This window comes from Fusarium venenatum (assembly GCF_020744135.1).
Source record: "Fusarium venenatum strain MPI-CAGE-CH-0201 chromosome Unknown EDB82scaffold_1, whole genome shotgun sequence".
Classification (NCBI taxonomy): domain Eukaryota; kingdom Fungi; phylum Ascomycota; class Sordariomycetes; order Hypocreales; family Nectriaceae; genus Fusarium; species Fusarium venenatum.
Window position 1 is genome coordinate 7,798,846 of NW_027072129.1, and position 15,853 is coordinate 7,814,698.

General features: G+C 49.9%; 7 protein-coding genes across 7 annotated transcripts; 3 read left to right on the forward strand and 4 right to left on the reverse strand.

The window, feature by feature from the left end:
- Positions 1-234: 234 nt before the first annotated feature.
- On the reverse strand, positions 235-1,918 carry EDB82DRAFT_80198 (3-beta hydroxysteroid dehydrogenase/isomerase family-domain-containing protein). The gene is made up of 2 exons (XM_025729467.2): positions 1,269-1,918; positions 235-1,207 (listed from the first exon to the last, which is right to left on the reverse strand). The coding sequence occupies exons 1-2, from the start codon at positions 1,746-1,748 to the stop codon at positions 566-568; spliced, it is 1,122 nt and encodes a 373-aa protein (XP_025588689.1). The 5' UTR covers positions 1,749-1,918; the 3' UTR covers positions 235-565.
- Positions 1,919-2,123: 205 nt separating this feature from the next.
- On the forward strand, positions 2,124-4,012 carry EDB82DRAFT_489954 (uncharacterized protein). Its single transcript, XM_025729466.2, has one exon. The coding sequence runs from the start codon at positions 2,461-2,463 to the stop codon at positions 3,826-3,828; it is 1,368 nt and encodes a 455-aa protein (XP_025588688.1). The 5' UTR covers positions 2,124-2,460; the 3' UTR covers positions 3,829-4,012.
- EDB82DRAFT_489956 (uncharacterized protein) lies at positions 4,013-5,782 on the reverse strand. The gene is made up of 2 exons (XM_025729464.2): positions 4,773-5,782; positions 4,013-4,717 (listed from the first exon to the last, which is right to left on the reverse strand). The coding sequence occupies exons 1-2, from the start codon at positions 5,325-5,327 to the stop codon at positions 4,316-4,318; spliced, it is 957 nt and encodes a 318-aa protein (XP_025588687.1). The 5' UTR covers positions 5,328-5,782; the 3' UTR covers positions 4,013-4,315.
- EDB82DRAFT_489959 (nucleophile aminohydrolase) lies at positions 5,783-7,125 on the forward strand. The gene is made up of 3 exons (XM_025729463.2): positions 5,783-5,978; positions 6,040-6,187; positions 6,243-7,125. Exons 1-3 carry the CDS (start codon positions 5,949-5,951, stop codon positions 6,848-6,850), a joined length of 786 nt encoding a protein of 261 aa, XP_025588686.1. The 5' UTR covers positions 5,783-5,948; the 3' UTR covers positions 6,851-7,125.
- A 354-nt stretch (positions 7,126-7,479) lies between these two features.
- Positions 7,480-10,105, reverse strand: EDB82DRAFT_521336 (uncharacterized protein; the record flags this gene model as incomplete). The annotated part of the gene is made up of 4 exons (XM_065609081.1): positions 7,480-9,271; positions 9,421-9,652; positions 9,812-9,882; positions 10,101-10,105. 4 exons carry the CDS (start codon positions 10,103-10,105, stop codon positions 7,480-7,482), a joined length of 2,100 nt encoding a protein of 699 aa, XP_065465784.1.
- Positions 10,106-12,247: 2,142 nt separating this feature from the next.
- On the forward strand, positions 12,248-13,013 carry EDB82DRAFT_80397 (uncharacterized protein). Its single transcript, XM_065610057.1, has one exon. It carries the CDS (start codon positions 12,362-12,364, stop codon positions 12,788-12,790), a length of 429 nt encoding a protein of 142 aa, XP_065465785.1. The 5' UTR covers positions 12,248-12,361; the 3' UTR covers positions 12,791-13,013.
- Positions 13,014-13,332: 319 nt separating this feature from the next.
- EDB82DRAFT_489968 (26S proteasome regulatory complex, ATPase RPT4) lies at positions 13,333-15,184 on the reverse strand. Its single transcript, XM_025729461.2, has 4 exons — positions 14,827-15,184; positions 14,375-14,761; positions 13,863-14,319; positions 13,333-13,811 (listed from the first exon to the last, which is right to left on the reverse strand). The coding sequence occupies exons 1-4, from the start codon at positions 15,035-15,037 to the stop codon at positions 13,691-13,693; spliced, it is 1,176 nt and encodes a 391-aa protein (XP_025588684.1). The 5' UTR covers positions 15,038-15,184; the 3' UTR covers positions 13,333-13,690.
- Between the last annotated feature and the right edge of the window lie 669 nt (positions 15,185-15,853).

Here is a 15,853-nt window from a genome sequence, read left to right on the forward strand (position 1 = left end):
GAGACAATATGAGGCGGAGCTGAGGATGCGGATGGGTTGTTCATATTTACACCTCACGAAAAAGGTGCGTGGATGCTGGGGTCAGATGTGAGGATGTAAACATGGATGGGATACTGGTCACAGATCCAAGTGACGGCAAGATAGGAACAATAGATTCCGTTCCAATTGGGTACTCATGACTTGATGATTAGAATTTTGCTACCAACATCCTTTCGTCGTTCCTTTAGTGCTTGTGAGTTGAATGTAAGATCAAAGTGTTGTGGACAACTCGGCTTGCCTGTCCACAATAGGGGCTCAAGCGGATCTCACCACTATCTGCAGCCACAATCGTACGAGAGATAATTGATTATTTTAAAGTACTGAGATCGGATTCTTGGGAGATATAAACTGCCAACGAACTTTGATATGAAGCATTATCAACTGCAATTACATAACTTGCCTATTAAATATATAGACTAAAAATAAATGGTAATGGCCAAATATGAAATTTTTATCTCATCTGCCCTTCTTATTTCATCAAAGAAAAATACCCCTCTCTCGCTCATTTCGCTCGTTATTGGACTTTTTATGCCTTGACCGGGGCCGCGGCAGCCTTGTCTTGCTCAAGGAACCAGTTCACGCCGCGATCGATGCCCTCCTTCAGAGTCCAGAGAGGCTGGTAGCGCAGTGCCCGCTTGGCCTTGTTGATGTTGTAGTAGCGAGTCATGCAGCTCATGATGATGGCCTTGCGAGTAAGAGTAGGTGTCTTGCCAAGAATGCTGGCAATCACCTCGCTGATATAGCCGAAGGCAATACCAAGCTCACGATTGAGGTACCAGTTAGGCTCAGTTCCCTTGTCGTAGCCCGCGGCGTGCCAGATGGTGCGGGCAAAGTCCCAGAAGTAAACAGGAGTGTCGTTTGTAATAAAGAAGGCCTCACCATCGACACGCTCGTGGTCGAGGGGAACGGTAGAAGAAGCGGCGGTGGCGAGGAGGAGCTGCGCGGCGAGAAGATGGGCGTGGGCGACGTTGCCGACATAGGTGAAGTCGAAGAGGTTCTCGTTGGTACCAACTTGGATTGTGTGCTTGCCACGCTTGTAGGCATTGAGGATGCCTGCGAGGGTCTGGACGTCACCCTCGCCAAAGATGCCAGCTGGGCGAATGGAGGTTGTAAGGAGCTTGGAGTCATCCTGGCGGTTGGCCTTGATAACGATTTCCTCTGCTTGAGCCTATGATTATCATTTTGTCAGTCAATCTGTATCAAGCGGTGGTGATATAGAGTGAGCATACCTTGGTTTCGGAGTAGTACTCGGTCTGCTGGTCGCCGCGAATTAGAGGCCATCGCTCGTCGGCATTCAGCAAATCCGTGACATTATCGCTGATGACGCTAGCAGAGCTGGTGTAGACGAGAGCCTTGACACCTGTCTTCTGGCAGGCGTCAACGACAGCCTGTGTGCCATCGACGTTGACTTTCTTGAATACATCGTTACCGATCTTAGGGTTGACAGCTACTGGCGAGGCTGTGTGGATGACGACGTCGGGCTTGAGCTCCTCGAATAAGGACAGGAGACGCTCAGAGTCGGTGATGTCGCACTCGTGGTACTCGGCGTTGGGGTTACGGTTGCGCTCGCATCGCAGGTCGACACCGATGGTGGCAGTTGTTGTCCAATTCTCGAGGGCCTGGTTGACGATATGATGGCCCAGAAAGCCGTTGCCGCCAATGACAACAACTCTTCCTAGAGGACCTCTGGATGTTGTCTTTTCGGTCATTTTTTATAATGTTGTGTCTCTGTCTGCGTGGGTGGAGGGTACGGTCGCACGAGAAGTCAGGTAAGAGAGAGAGAGAGAGAGAGATGTTCTTAATGATGGGCGGATAGATTCTGGATCCCTGGGGTACTTTACTATAAGCTAAGGCCAAGTTAAGTTAATTTGGAGATGAGAGTAGGTAGTTGGAGCAGGGGTCCATTTCTCTCTATGGGTGGCTGATTGACCCGTAACCTTAGGCTAATGGAAATATGGTGGGGGTGAGTGCTGTACTGTAGTGGCGTGGGTGCTTAGGTGCAGGTGCCTAGGTACTACAGTAGGTAACCAATCAGTGAATCAGCACCTTGAAACTTTAGCAGCTTCTACTTCCTCTTTGTTGAACTTGCACGCCGTGAATAAACATCGTGTGCTGTGAAATTTTGTTTGTCCTACACAAATAATGTCTTTTTTGCTTTAACGGGTTTGAATAAATCAAATTCTCTTCTCTTGTTACTCTCTTTGCTTTATTCATTCATATAATACCACCCATACCATCCTTGTTCCCCCCCTGGCTCGTGCCCTCTCTCTTTTAATATTTCTGATCGCTTTGGATATAAACAACCTATCGCCCTCTACTATATTATACCCATTACCTCCTGGGTACAATAACTTTTATTCGCTCGATGAGATAGTGTCTGTCGACGAGTATCAGCCGACATGCTTTATTGGCATTCAAAACATGGCAAGAAACAGCTCGAACAATACAGAAATACTTGTGCATATCACAGCACCAAGTCGGTCAGCCGACGATGCACTTTATCGTCAACTTGCGCAGGCCTATCTCGTATTTGAGCCTCAGAAACAGATACAGGTTCCTTTAGTATCGCCACAGACAAGGAAGGAACCATGCGATGCGACGATAAAGAACGGATGGGCGCCTTCGCCCAGCCAGATCCGAGTAGGAGCCTCATTTGGACAGCCCTTTGAAATCACGTCGCAGGACATGAGCTTCGAAGGAGCTGTGGACAACTGTGCTTCACCGCGTCTCCCTCTTACAACGGCGGCACAGGATATGATCCCTTCCTCGGACGATGCCGGTTTGGGATCACTTAACTCTTGGTGCGCACCCCCGAGTCAGGTCAGCGATTCTTATCCTATGCCAGATGCTGGTTTGTTGGGCGTTTCCCCGTCTCGGATACTTGAACGGTATATTGGGAGAACGCAATCATCGCAGACCTCTCTACCATATTCGTCGCCAACTGCATATAAAAAAAATACCTCTATTCCTCTCTTTGAACAAAGTCTAGGTATACCATCCTCCCTACCCGTAACCAGTCAGGAAGAGTCGCTTCCACTTGAACCGCCAAGGTTCATTGAAGCCGAAGTCGTTATCCCATCGACACAGGAGAATGAAGATGACGATTTTCCCATTCCATCGGCCAACACCGAAATAGTAGCTTTTGAGCATCAGGTGCCAGACATCACACATAATTCAGCAAACACGGTTAGTGACCGCTCGCTAGTTCTCTCCCCTCGTGGAAGGTCAGAGCCTCCTCCTGCGAAACGATGCAGGGTTGGTTACACGGAACACGCCGACCTATTCAGAAGTTCCAGCGATACGGGCCGAGCATTGTCAATGACGAACTCGCAGATAGATCAACTCAATAGCAGCTTGGAAATTCGGCCACCATCCCCGTCTGTTGGAGTCAAAGATGTCAAACCTGCAGATCTGGTACCCGAGAAGTTTGCAAAGCTTGCGCGCGACCTGGGGTCGAGATACCGTCCCATGGTGACACGAGATATCGATCCCTTTGAAAGGGGATTCTGGCTGCTCAACTGCAAAGATTGGAACCCAGCAGCTCGGTTTGATGCTTGGGTTTTCCTCAGTAACTATCTGAAAAGTGGCTTAGCTGGTTGGGGAACTTGGTGTTGTAGAGACACGACTCATGACTGGATTCGATTATATTGTTGGGGCCATGTTGCAAAACACACATACTTGCTTCTATACCTTGCAAGTGGGAGACGGATCAAGACAATTGGTGCTAAATGGTATGGCGCAGATGGGAAGGCAGTTTTGGAAATTCCGCCTCATGACAAGCAGGGATGATTGGGGTCATACAATATCGTATCCCTGCTCCAGGATACCGAGTAGAAGTTGGACAACTTCATTTCAAGCGAGGCGGTGGTCGGATGCTTTGCTTTGAATCATAATCTCCGGGGGGCATCAGACATTTTAGATACACAGTGGCAGAGCTGTATCATTTACATTAGACGAAGAGACATTGTGCGCATAGAGAACCTTGGTTTACTAACTGCTTTGCTTGTTGAGTGGCTGAATGTACATACCCACCAGCAGCTGCGCTGTGTTCGAGGTTTTCCTATCCTTCCGAAGGCCCCATACACCTGGTTCGGTACAAACCCGAAAACAGAAACAAAATCAAAGTACTCTCATATCATGACCCTGGAGTCCAATCCATTGTAGTCAGCCCCACCATAAACCATAACTCAAACCCAGTGGCATGATAAAGCCCAAGTGGAAAATAGTGCTTTATACATAATACTACATCATGTGGGCAGTATCCCATTCAGTTCCTCTAGTTGGGCAAACCGGCCTCCTTGATGGCTTCTGCTCGGGCATCAATCTTGTCCATCTCAGCCTTGAACTTGGCGAAGCCCTCCGCAGCCTTCTCCTCGTATCGAGCCTTCTCAGCTGCGCTGATTTGCTTCCACTCCTCACCAAGCAGCTTGAACACCTCATGGCGGCCGGCGCTGGCAAAGCGCGAGTGGTTCTCTGTCACGAACATGGCATATGAGCCCTTTGGACGCTCGGGCAGGCGTTCATCGATGATGGGCTTCTCAGGCTTGCCAGTCAGGAATGCCAGGCGACGGCGAGACTTGTTGGCTAGGTGAATGCGCGCGGGCTCGTGTGCCTCAACCCAGGCCTTGTAGTTCTCCTGGTTCTTTTCGCGGTTGGCGGCGCCTCTGACGGTGAGGTCCTATATCTCGTGTTAGAGTACATAGAAAAGGAAGAAAAGTGAGATAAGAACATACATCGATCTCGGACTGGCTGAGTTGACGGAACTTCTCTGCCATTGCAGTGGTCTGCTGGGTGATTCCACCAGCACCCAGGTTACTTGCCCTGTTCTCGAATGTGTACAGAATCCATGAAGAAGCTGGCAGCTGAGGAAGCTTCTCTTTGAGAGCCCACTTCTTGACTTCCTTGATCTCAAGTTTCTTGAGCTTCTCAGGGTCGGCCACCTTCTTAGGCTTTTTGGGTTTTTCTTCAGCAGGCTTGGCCTTGGCCCTGGCCTTGGGCTTGTTCTTAGCCTTATCTTTCGACTTTGTTTCAGTGGCCTTGGCCTTGGATTTGGTGGTGGTGGTTGTACCAGCTGCCTTCTTGGTAGTGGTGGTAGTGGTCTTCTTGGTGGGCTTCTTATCACTCGCGGTAGGAGAGGACGACCATGTTGAGACAGTGAAGCTTCGAGCAGGAAGCACGGCCGCAACAGCGTTCTGGCGGGAGAGCAATTGGGCGGAAACAGAAGTGGGAGCAGAAATGCGGGATGTTTGGACGCGACGAGCGGCAGCCCTACCCACGGAAGTGAGCATTGTGATGGTCGAACTTGTTTTTATCTGAAGGGGATTAAGTTTTGCGCAACAGACGCGGCTGCGAATGCAATCGGCGGGCGATTGAAGACAAGGCTGAGTTTTGTGTACGGTGAGGAATTGGTCTAATTTGGTTAATGGTGTTGACCCTCCCTCTAGATCAGGCCGGCAGTGTTTTGCGCATTCTGGGCGGGTAGTTTCAGTGCCGCAAAGGTGGGCGGCGGGCGGGCAGGTGGGCTCAACTTCATGCGACCTGGACCTAACTAAGAGCTCGACTGAAGATACCTTTGGGCTACACCAATTGTGGCTGAACCATGAGGTATTCTGTGCCTGGTGAGCTACAGCTCTTACAGCTAGAGCATCAGCCCAATCATGGTCGAGGATCCGGATTATGTAATACTTCAGCACCTTCGTGCCTCCACCTCATCCGCTACTCACAGGCTGCCGTTGGACGCGACAGTGAGATCAAGCAAGGCTGGGCTAAATGGTAGCTCTCTCTCAACTTCATCATCACCATCAACCCCCCGACGACGACGGATTTTTAACTCCATCGCCAGCGATACTTTTCACCACTACAGAAGTCATTGATCTCATCCATTACACTCCACCTCCCCTACACAAACCATGGATCACCGTCCACAAGCTTGGGGCCGTGTACGTCCACCTATACAGGTCCCTTGACCCCATCAATTACAGCGAAGCTGACTCCAAATAGCCCAGAGACGATGTTTACGGCGCCTATGATGCCTCATTCATGAACGATAATGGCCCCAAGCAAAACACCCAGCAGCCCATCGTTACTGGTACCTCCGTCATCGCCGTCAAGTTCAAGGATGGTGTTGTCATTGCTGCTGATAACCTGGGTCCGTCCTATTTACCCATCAATGCTATATACAGCACAAGACTAACTATCCATAGCTTCATATGGCTCTCTCGCTCGTTTTACAGATGTCAAGCGACTCCGTCCCTTCGCCAACTCATCGGTTGTAGGCTTCAGCGGCGACATCTCCGACATGCAGTATCTCGACCGCCACCTCATTGAGCTTTCTCTCGACGAGGCTTACACCTCCCCCGATGCCCCGCGTCTCAACGCCGCAAACCTCCATCGCTATCTCGCCAAGCTTCTCTACCGCCGCCGTTCCAAATTCGACCCCTTGTGGAACCATCTCCTTGTTGCTGGTCTCGACGATGACGACAAGCCCTTCCTCGCTGCCGCCGACCTCCTCGGCAGCACCTACAGTGCCCCCAGTCTGGCCACCGGTTTTGGTTCCATGCTGGCCCAGCCTATCATGCGTCGCCATGTCCCCGATGAGGAGGCCTCGCAAAACCTTGACAAGGAGGGCGCTATCAACATTATCAAGGAGTGTATGAAGGTCCTATACTACCGTGACGCTCGCAGTCTGGATTCCTACTCAATGGCTGTTGTTACCAAGGAGGGTGTGGAAATCAACGAAGGTCTGCAGTTGGAAGCTCAGAGCTGGGCTTTCGCAGAGAGGATCCGGGGATACGGCACCCAAACTGTCTAAACTATTGGGATTTGTTAATAGCAGGTGCCTTGTGTAGCAAGGACTCGTCGCAAACGTACTTGACTGGAGAGGTTGCACAAGGATTCAAGCAGGAGACTTGATCTCATGTTACATTAGAAAGGCTTCGCCTAAATTACATTCATGATGATGACAATGTGTTCCGCACTTGCATTTGAGTACCATGACCAACAATGCCGATTTGCTTTGACACTGGCGGTGGCAAAGGATTGAGTGTAACAAGGACAGCGCACATGCCTAAACACATTCTTGGACTTATTTTGTGTACTTTGCAAGACTTAAATATTCGTGATTATGTTGCCTGGACTATGTATCGTAAATAAGCCAACTTGCTTATCCAACCTCATATCGAGAGGTATGTCATCTAAACTAAACCAGACCGGCCTGGTTCCCTGGCCTCCCATTTATTCATTTATTTTTGCCAAACATTTGTTCCATGCTATCCAGGTAGACAAAACACAAAAGACTTGACCAATATACTGATTGCAAGCCAGTGCTGTCCAAAACCCAACTCCAAACATCATCATAAACCTCTTGTTGACAAGCAAGAGTAACCCAAGCAACCGCCAAACTCATACTGTACATGACAAGAAGCCAAAACAGTGACAAGCTTACTCGACAGTAACCGACTTGGCCAAGTTACGAGGGAAGTCAACGTTGAGACCCTCGAGAACAGCGAGCCAGTAGGCAATAAGCTGGAGAGGGATGACGTTGAGGAGACCCTGGAGGACGTCGACAGTCTTAGGGATCTCGATCTTCTCGGCCTCGGAAGCCTTGAACTCCTCATCGTCGGGGTTGCAGATGACGATGGGCTTACCACCACGAGCAATAACCTGCTGGTAGGCGTTGAGGGACTTCTTGAAGAGGTCGTCACGGGTGAGGATCATGATGATGGGGAGGTTCTCGTCCACCAGGGCCAGGACACCGTGCTTCAGCTCACCGGACATGACAGCCTCGCAGTGAAGGTAGGAGATTTCCTTGATCTTGAGGGCACCCTCGAGGGCAGTGGAGAACTGGCTACCACGGCCGAGAAGGAGGAGAGACTTCTGGTTCATGAAGTTTTCGCAGAGCTTCTTGATGGAGGAGTCAAGCTCAAGGATGGACTTGATCTGGGCAGAGACGTTGGAGAGTCCCTCCATGATTTCCTCGCGGCGTGCCTTCTTGGAGGCACGGTCCTCACTCAGGGACAGAGCAAACATGACCATGGCAATGAACTGAGAGGTGTAGGCCTTGGTGGAGGCGACACCGATCTCAGGACCAGCGTTGACGTGGACACCACAGTGGGTGAGGAGAGAGATGGAGGAACCGACAACGTTGACGATACCAACGGTCAGGGCACCGCGCTCCAAGCAGTAGCGGAGAGCCATGAGGGAGTCGGCGGTCTCACCAGACTGGGAAACGAAGACACAGGTGTCGTCACGGAAGACAGGGGCCTGTCGGTCAAGGAAATCGGAGGCAAGCTCAACGGCGATGGGGATCTCAGCAAGCTCCTCAAAAATACCACGGACAGCCATGCAAGAGTGGTAAGAGGTACCGCAAGCAATGAAGATGATGCGACGGCATCGGCGGATGGTGGAGATGTAGGAACGGAGACCACCAAGAGTAACTGTCTTGTTGGCAATGTCGAGACGGCCACGCATGGTGTTGACAACGGACTCGGGCTGCTCGAAAATCTCCTTTTGCATGAAGTGGTCAAACTTGCCCTTCATGATCTCCTGGAGCTCAAGCTCGAGGGTCTGGATGGTTCGGACGTTGGAGCTGCCATCGGCCTTCTTGAGGCGGTGGATGTTGAGGGAGCCCTCGTGGATGTGAGCAATGTCATCGTCCTCAAGGTACATGACCTTCTTGGTGTGCTCGACAATGGCCGAGGGGTCGGAGGAGAGGAAGAACTCAGTGGGCATGGGCATGCCATCATCGGTCATGAAGGCACGAGACTGAGATCGGTGGAGGAGGGACTTGTCGGCGGCACCGAGAAGGCCAGAGTCAGGGGCGAGAAGATCGTTCTTCTTGATGGCGACATTCTGGGCGGCAGCCTCGGCAGGGAGGGCAGCGTTCTCGTCAGAGTACTCAACATCAACGAAGTCGACCTTCATGCGGCGCTCGGTCTTGACACCGATGACAAGAGGGGAACCCTTTCGGGCGGCGATGACCTCATGGGGGTAGTGGACGGACTTGATGAGGAGACCGTAAGCACCCTCGAGCTCCTGGATGACAGCCTTGGCCAGGTCTGTGAAGCCAATGGAAGGGTGCTGGTCGTGGATGTACTTGGTGAGCTTGGCAATGCACTCAGTGTCGGTCTCAGTCTCGAACTTGAAACCCTTGGTCTGGAGGAGAGTCTTAAGCTCCTTGTAGTTGGTGATGATACCGTTGTGGACAATGGAGAACTCCCAGGTGGCGTCAGATCTGCATTCAGGGGTATGTGGTTAGCATCGGTATTCAAGGTTACTCCTAATTCAGAACCGATCTTCACGTCTTCAGGCAGGGGTCATGGCCGTTGAAGAATCAAGAAATCAAATCAAAAGTTTGGGGGGGCTCGTCGTATCAGAACATACCGATGAGGGTGGCAGTTGGTGGTAGAAGGAGGACCGTGAGTAGCCCATCGGGTGTGGGCAATACCGGCATGTGAATCAAAGATCTTCTCGAAGTCGAGGTCGGCCTCGTCGATGAGCTTTCGGAGCTTGGCGACCTTGCCAACCTCCTTGAAGGCAAGAACCTCCTTCTTCTTGTCACCGTCGATGGCTAGACCAGCAGAGTCATATCCACGGTACTCGAGACGGGACAAACCTGTGGGGAAAAAGCAATGTCAGCAACACGAAGCTGGGCGCTGATCCCGCGTCTCACCAGTGGATGGCGGGGCGGGGCATGTCTGATGAAAGGATGGTGAGGGGCAGCCCAGTCTAGCTGAGGGGAACGACAGCTTGACTTGGACATGGGAGAACTAACCGTTGACAAGAGTGTCGAGGATGAACTTGCGGTCCTTCTCCACCAGGTAGTTGATGTATCCGAAAATACCACTGTTGAGGTATGTAATTAGCGATTGCTGTCTTTACCAATTGCGCCACCTAATCCATTGACTGCCAACTTTTGTTCTTGTTGCCTTTGACCATGAGCTCGAGACCCTCATCCTAGCACGCGATGGTCGCAAGCTAGAATCAGTGGAAGCTTGGTGGCTGGCAACAAAGGAAGACAAGAATGGCGGTAACGAAGGCGGTGACGAGGAGAGCTTCCTTACCACATATTGACTGAGCTCTTTGCGGTAGGAAAAAAACGTGCGAAGAATAAATGGGTTCGTTAGGAGGCGGTCGGTGAGAGCAAAGCTAAGAGCGAGCGGATGAGTGGGGGAGGAGGGACGGGACAGGCGGAGGGTTAGAGTTTAGGGGTATCAAGAAGCAATAAGGTGTAGATGAGAGAGGAGAAAGAGGAGAGAAGAGCAGAACAAGAAAGTTGGTGGAGGGAGGAGAAGGAGGTTGTATATGTAGTTGTTGAGCTGCACCAGATAAAAGTACAAGGCACTCACCTCGTTCATGGATGGAAGGCAAAGGCGGGCAGAGCGGTATCCGTACAGGATGGCCCCAGCTTCCAGTGTTGTGGAGTACTTTGGCCCGCAGTCACTCACTGTAAGCTACCTAGCAGCCAGCCTAACCTCCACTAACGTTTAGGTAGTCTTAGGCGCCATGCTTTCTCATCATTGTCTTTCTCCCACTAGGATTCCAACTATAGCTCATGGTTGTTCGTCCATGTCAGAGGCCATCAGATCCATGCTTGTACTCCCACCTTGAAGTGGGGTTAAGATGATGAAAGAGGGGGGGTGGTTGACAGGGTTGTTCCACTAAACCCCTCCCTCATGGGTGAGAGTTAGACAGGCTGTCGTTTGGCTTAGGTACTACTTACATACGGGCGATATTCAGTAGTGACAGATATAGGTTAAGAATTAGAGAGACGGGAAAGTGGGCAAAGTAGCGGTAACAAAGGCTACTCTACAAAACATTGAATGCATAGATACAGATATCTGGTTTCATAGTGACAATAAGCCTTGTCTTGTGGGATTCACATTTTAGTCAGAGCGTCACCAAGTTTGAGATGGCTCAGGGATATGCCACCATCAGACGTTTCGAGTTGACTACCTACATTACCTATTTACAGCCTGGCATCTTACGGCTGAATCAACAAGTAGCCATTGGTCCTGTTGCACAGCATCTGTTATCGTAAATGTGGCCGTAGCTCGCGGCTGCTGAGACGTTGGGCTAAATGGAACATGGAAGAAAGAAACCATCTGATTTTGCCTTGTCTTGTCAGCCATCTCTCATGGTTGCATAAGGGTCCAGGACGGCGCCAAGACCTTCACCGGCCTCTAGATTCCCTGATGCTGAGCTAGATTAGATCTCATAGTCTATACCAAGTGCTAAGAATACGACATAAACTGCCATGTGCCTTGATGCTTCTAGCCCGTTCGCGAAGTCAGCACCCAGTCGGCAGTGTTCCCAAGTCCTCATAGAGTGAACCCCTGACAAGAGAACAGAACTGGTCTGTCACGGTTTGAGTTAGATCGTGAAGCTTAGGTCCCGTTTCCTCCAACCTTCGTCATGGCAACGCATCTCGCCGAGCCGCAGGTAAGACTGCACTAACGATGCTGTACTGTACACTGTACCCAAACCCCCTCCATAATGGAAACTTTTTTGAGGAGACAAGTTCCTGATCGGCAGGGCATGAACTTTGTTCATCTCACAGAACCCGTGTATTACCCAACTGCCAAGTCAGCATGGGCAATGCATTACTTACTAAGATATCCTTTCACCGTCTTCTGTGCAACTCGGGCCATCTTCTCTTCCAATGCTACCCTTATAAGCTATCAATAAGGTAAAGTGTCACTTAGCATCCAATCTACATAAACATCGTCATCAAGAGGCGGACAGGCCCCTACCTACCAGTGTCTAGCCCACCTATGCATACGTCTACGCCTCCACCAGCCTCACGGGGTTCCCGGGGCCTTGTCAGAACAATACCAATACCCGGGAATCTGCATCTGTCTCGACAAGTCTCAGCATGTATGCATGTCTTGTCTGCCACTAAGAGGCAGACCCTGTGTAAGCAGGGGCAGCGTTGCTCTTATCTTGAATCGCACATAGCATGAGATCTGCACAGCCATACGAGAAGTTTGTTCGTATTTGAGTCCTTCATTGTATCTCTATGGGTGTTCCTCCTCGGTACTGGATGACCCCTGCGTCCTGTGGAGGTATGTATGCATACATGCAGATATGCATGCATGCCCCTGAAGGCTTTCTGTTGTTGTTTCTTAGTTGGAGGTTGTGCCTCCAGTTGTTGGTTTTAGATCATCACCACTGAAACATGTCATCTATGCAATTGTGAATTTCATAATGATAGGTGACATCGAGATTCTGAACCAATTTTTGTATACCTGTCTGTACCTGTCACAGCTGGGTAACAATCAGCAATGCATTAACAATAGTGACGGTGACATGGTTGCAGCATCAGATGGATCGTCCCCAGGTCGTGGGTCTTTCGTTATGCTTGTCCCTTGTGAGAAATTCAAACCAGCTCAGTCCAGTCCAGTCCATCAGTTCACAGCCTCAATCGCCCCAACCAAAAAAAAAATCGACCCTCCTAAGAATAGTAACTTTTCCTAGCGCCAGTTCCGCTCCGCTCGGCGCTGGTTCCCATCTCAAGCGCAAGCGCGGGTCTTGGTCAATTGTTTCTTGTTCTCAAAGTATTCTAGCCTGTCGTTGTCTCTTTTTGTGTTGTTTTTGCTCAGTCTTTCATTCCGGCTGTCTTCTTCTTGTTTTGTTTCTTCACATTCCCTTTCTGTCTTCGGTTGGCTTGCCGGTTAGCTTACCGTTGGCATCTATCGCCATTGCATCTGCTGCTATTGTTAGTATACCTCGACGTCATTTCCTTCTAAAATGAGAGACCCATGTTTGATGGGACTTGGCGGTTTTCACTCATTCCTCTTATCTCTCTCTACACGTTGTTCTTAGCCAATACAACGAAGAACGAACCATCCAAGTCTCTAACATCAGCCACGTTGTTCTCGAGGTACCCCCGCTCAACTGGTTCCCAGTTCCCACTGTCATCAATCAAAGTATGGTTCTCGTCAGCCCTGCTGGACCCTGGTCTTGTTGCTAGTTACATATGGCTATTATTACTTGTTTTGATTTGGACATTGAGCTTTGGGTCTGTCCAATATCCATAATGTTATCTTCCTTAAGCCTACTGCCATTTTCACAGCGACAGTTTGCAAGAAACATTTAATGAAACACCGCGCTATACAGATATTAGAACTAAAAAAACGCCAAGCTGAACACACACACCACTCAGCCCTAAACTTAAAGATTCCGTGCCGTCGGCACCCTTACCTGGGCTCAAAGCCTCGCCATATATTGGCTGTTTTGCTCCATTGCTTACTAGATCCCCATAGTGGTAAAAAAAATCTCATCTCGTATCTTTCTCGAGTCTGACATGTTTGTTGATTTATTATCCGACCTCCACCAATCGTAGCCCTAAGGAGGATTGACCGCTTACTGGCGTTGATATTTGACACATGAATCTCACGCTTATCACTTCTGCATTGTGTAGGATCAGCTCCTTAACATAAACAGCTTCCATTTCCTTTCCTGGACGCCATATGCATTCCTGCATCTAGGGCTGAGCCAATCTAACACTGCTGGCCCTGACTCTATTGTACAGTATTCTAGATTAACCAGCAACGCTGTACCTATCATCACAATCCACTACTCATGGAGTTCCCATGCGCTTATCTGCCGTGGCTATATCATGTTGCCGTAGCATGATATGCCCAGTCACCGCTTACAACTTCTGGTACTCAAGCTTGCCTTCCAGCTTCTTGGATTCGGCCACCTTGCGGACAGCCTTGTTGAAATCATCCTGGTTGATTGATTCCCTGTAGTCCTTGATGGCAAATAGACCGCTATAGTCGTGTCAGAAACATGTTTGGGTCTGGGCAGGTACGGCAACTTACGCTTCAGTGACAACATTTCGCAAATCAGCACCGTTGAGTCCATCACTCATCTTCACCACGCTCTCAAAGTCCAGGTCACCATCAATCACAACACTTTGCGAGTGAATCTTCAGAATCTCAAGACGTCCAACCTCATTGGGAAGAGGGATCTCGATCTTTCGGTCAAGTCGACCGGCTCGAAGCAGTGCAGGGTCCAACGTGTCGGGTCGGTTGGTGGCCATAATGATCTTGGTCTTGCCCAAGTAGTCAAATCCATCCAGCTGGTTTAGCAACTCCATAAGTGTTCTCTGAATTTCTCGATCCGCACTGGTACCCTCTGAGAAGCGTCGTCCACCGATGGCGTCGATTTCGTCCATAAAGATGATACAGGGCTCGTGCTCCTTGGCATATCCAAACATCTCACGAATGAGTCGTGCCGATTCACCGATGTACTTGTCGACAATGGCGGAAGATACGACTGGTTCGTTGTTAGCATCGTCACATAACTATGTTGAAAACCGTAGGTACCATACCCTTCAAGAAGTTCGTCTCCAGACTACTGGCAACAGCTCGTGCCAGTAAAGTTTTGCCGGTTCCGGGGGGGCCATACAACAGAACACCCTTTGGCGGCTTGATTCCGACTCGTAGGAACAGCTCAGGGTTCTTGAGGGGAAGCTCGATAACCTCCCGCAACTCTCGAATTTGATCGTTCAATCCACCAATTCCAGCAAAGCTCACCTGACCCGGGTCCTCCAGAGACATGTTGTACACCAAAGGATCAACTTCGCGAGGCAACATTCTCATGATGGTAAGTGTCGTCATGTCGAGTGCCACACGGGTGCCTTGCTTCAGCTTGACCTTGTCCACCTTTGATCTGCATCCGACGACGTATCGAGGCCCGGAGGAAGCCTTGACGATGACTGCGAATATCATCGTTAGCATGCATCCATCTTGTGCTAGTCCAGATGGTGGGTGTTCGCCTTACATCGTTCGTCATCGAGCTGTTTCAGCACCTCGCCGATAATTTGTCCCACACTTTGTAGCGCCTTGATATTGTCCTCGGTCTTGTCAAACTCCCTTTGCATGTCCTTGATTTCAAGACGCAAGTTCTTGAGCTTTGCCTCCCATTCTCGCGACTCGATGAGCTTGGCACGGTAGGAGTTAAGGGCTGCCTGGCGCTCTTCTTCGGCTGACATTGTGAGTGAATTGATTTCTATCCTTTGTTTCCGTAGTGAGTTGCTTTCTAAATTGATTCTGATTTTTTGGGTGGTCGTGGTTTGGGTATCGGGAGCTCAAGTTATGTTGTCGGGAAAGTGTTTGGACGGTAATGGTTGCTCATGGCAGATGGAGCTTACCTCACCAGCTGGAGCCTTCAGCTAGCGGCTCGAGCTCTATCGGTAGAATCTCGGCACTCCGTCACTACCATATCTATCACCTACCCTGCATCAATCTCAAATATCTGACCAAGGACTTTGATGCGATTCCGTTGCCTTAATCAGTAATGTCACAGAGGTTTAATTCAGTTCTAAATTTCAAGTTGCTTACACGATTTGCACCTAGTTTTTTTTTTTCTCAACAGAAGTAATCATCAATGCCTCATGCCAACACACGACGCGATGCATGAGCTTTCCATTTGAGTTCTAAGCAACACAACAATTCAAAGTTTCCATGTCAACATTTCAAATGTGTAACCCAGATGCTCTAGCCGCCGTAATCTTCCTAGTGAGACAGTAGGTATATAATAAAATATGCGTTCATGTTCAATAACACCCCATGGTGTATGGGCATCATCTTGAAGCATGATCGTGTGTCAAGTCATGTCATGTTTCCTCTGCATATTTGTCATACCAAACCTGCAATGCTGGCAGGCGGATTCCAAGCCCCAATTTACCATTTGGAACGCACCCTGTCTAACTTGTGTGGTGCTCCATTCCGCGAGCATCACGCGGAGAGCTGGATGAACGAATCCACCTTCAAACGGCGACCGAGGCACAAGTACAACCAGCAGATAT

Coding starts and splice junctions, on each gene's coding strand:
- EDB82DRAFT_80198 (XM_025729467.2), bottom strand. CDS start 1,748: ATGACCGAAAAGACAACATCCAGAGGTCCTCTAGGAAGAGTTGTTGTC. Junction 1,208..1,268: donor AGTACTACTCCGAAACCAAG/GTATGCTCACTC, acceptor TGATAATCATAG/GCTCAAGCAGAGGAAATCGT.
- EDB82DRAFT_489954 (XM_025729466.2), top strand. CDS start 2,461: ATGGCAAGAAACAGCTCGAACAATACAGAAATACTTGTGCATATCACA.
- EDB82DRAFT_489956 (XM_025729464.2), bottom strand. CDS start 5,327: ATGCTCACTTCCGTGGGTAGGGCTGCCGCTCGTCGCGTCCAAACATCC. Junction 4,718..4,772: donor TCAGCCAGTCCGAGATCGAT/GTATGTTCTTAT, acceptor CACGAGATATAG/GACCTCACCGTCAGAGGCGC.
- EDB82DRAFT_489959 (XM_025729463.2), top strand. CDS start 5,949: ATGGATCACCGTCCACAAGCTTGGGGCCGT. Junction 5,979..6,039: donor GTCCACAAGCTTGGGGCCGT/GTACGTCCACCT, acceptor GACTCCAAATAG/CCCAGAGACGATGTTTACGG. Junction 6,188..6,242: donor CATTGCTGCTGATAACCTGG/GTCCGTCCTATT, acceptor AACTATCCATAG/CTTCATATGGCTCTCTCGCT.
- EDB82DRAFT_80397 (XM_065610057.1), top strand. CDS start 12,362: ATGGATCGTCCCCAGGTCGTGGGTCTTTCGTTATGCTTGTCCCTTGTG.
- EDB82DRAFT_489968 (XM_025729461.2), bottom strand. CDS start 15,037: ATGTCAGCCGAAGAAGAGCGCCAGGCAGCCCTTAACTCCTACCGTGCC. Junction 14,762..14,826: donor ACAGCTCGATGACGAACGAT/GTAAGGCGAACA, acceptor TGATATTCGCAG/TCATCGTCAAGGCTTCCTCC. Junction 13,812..13,862: donor CGAAATGTTGTCACTGAAGC/GTAAGTTGCCGT, acceptor ACACGACTATAG/CGGTCTATTTGCCATCAAGG.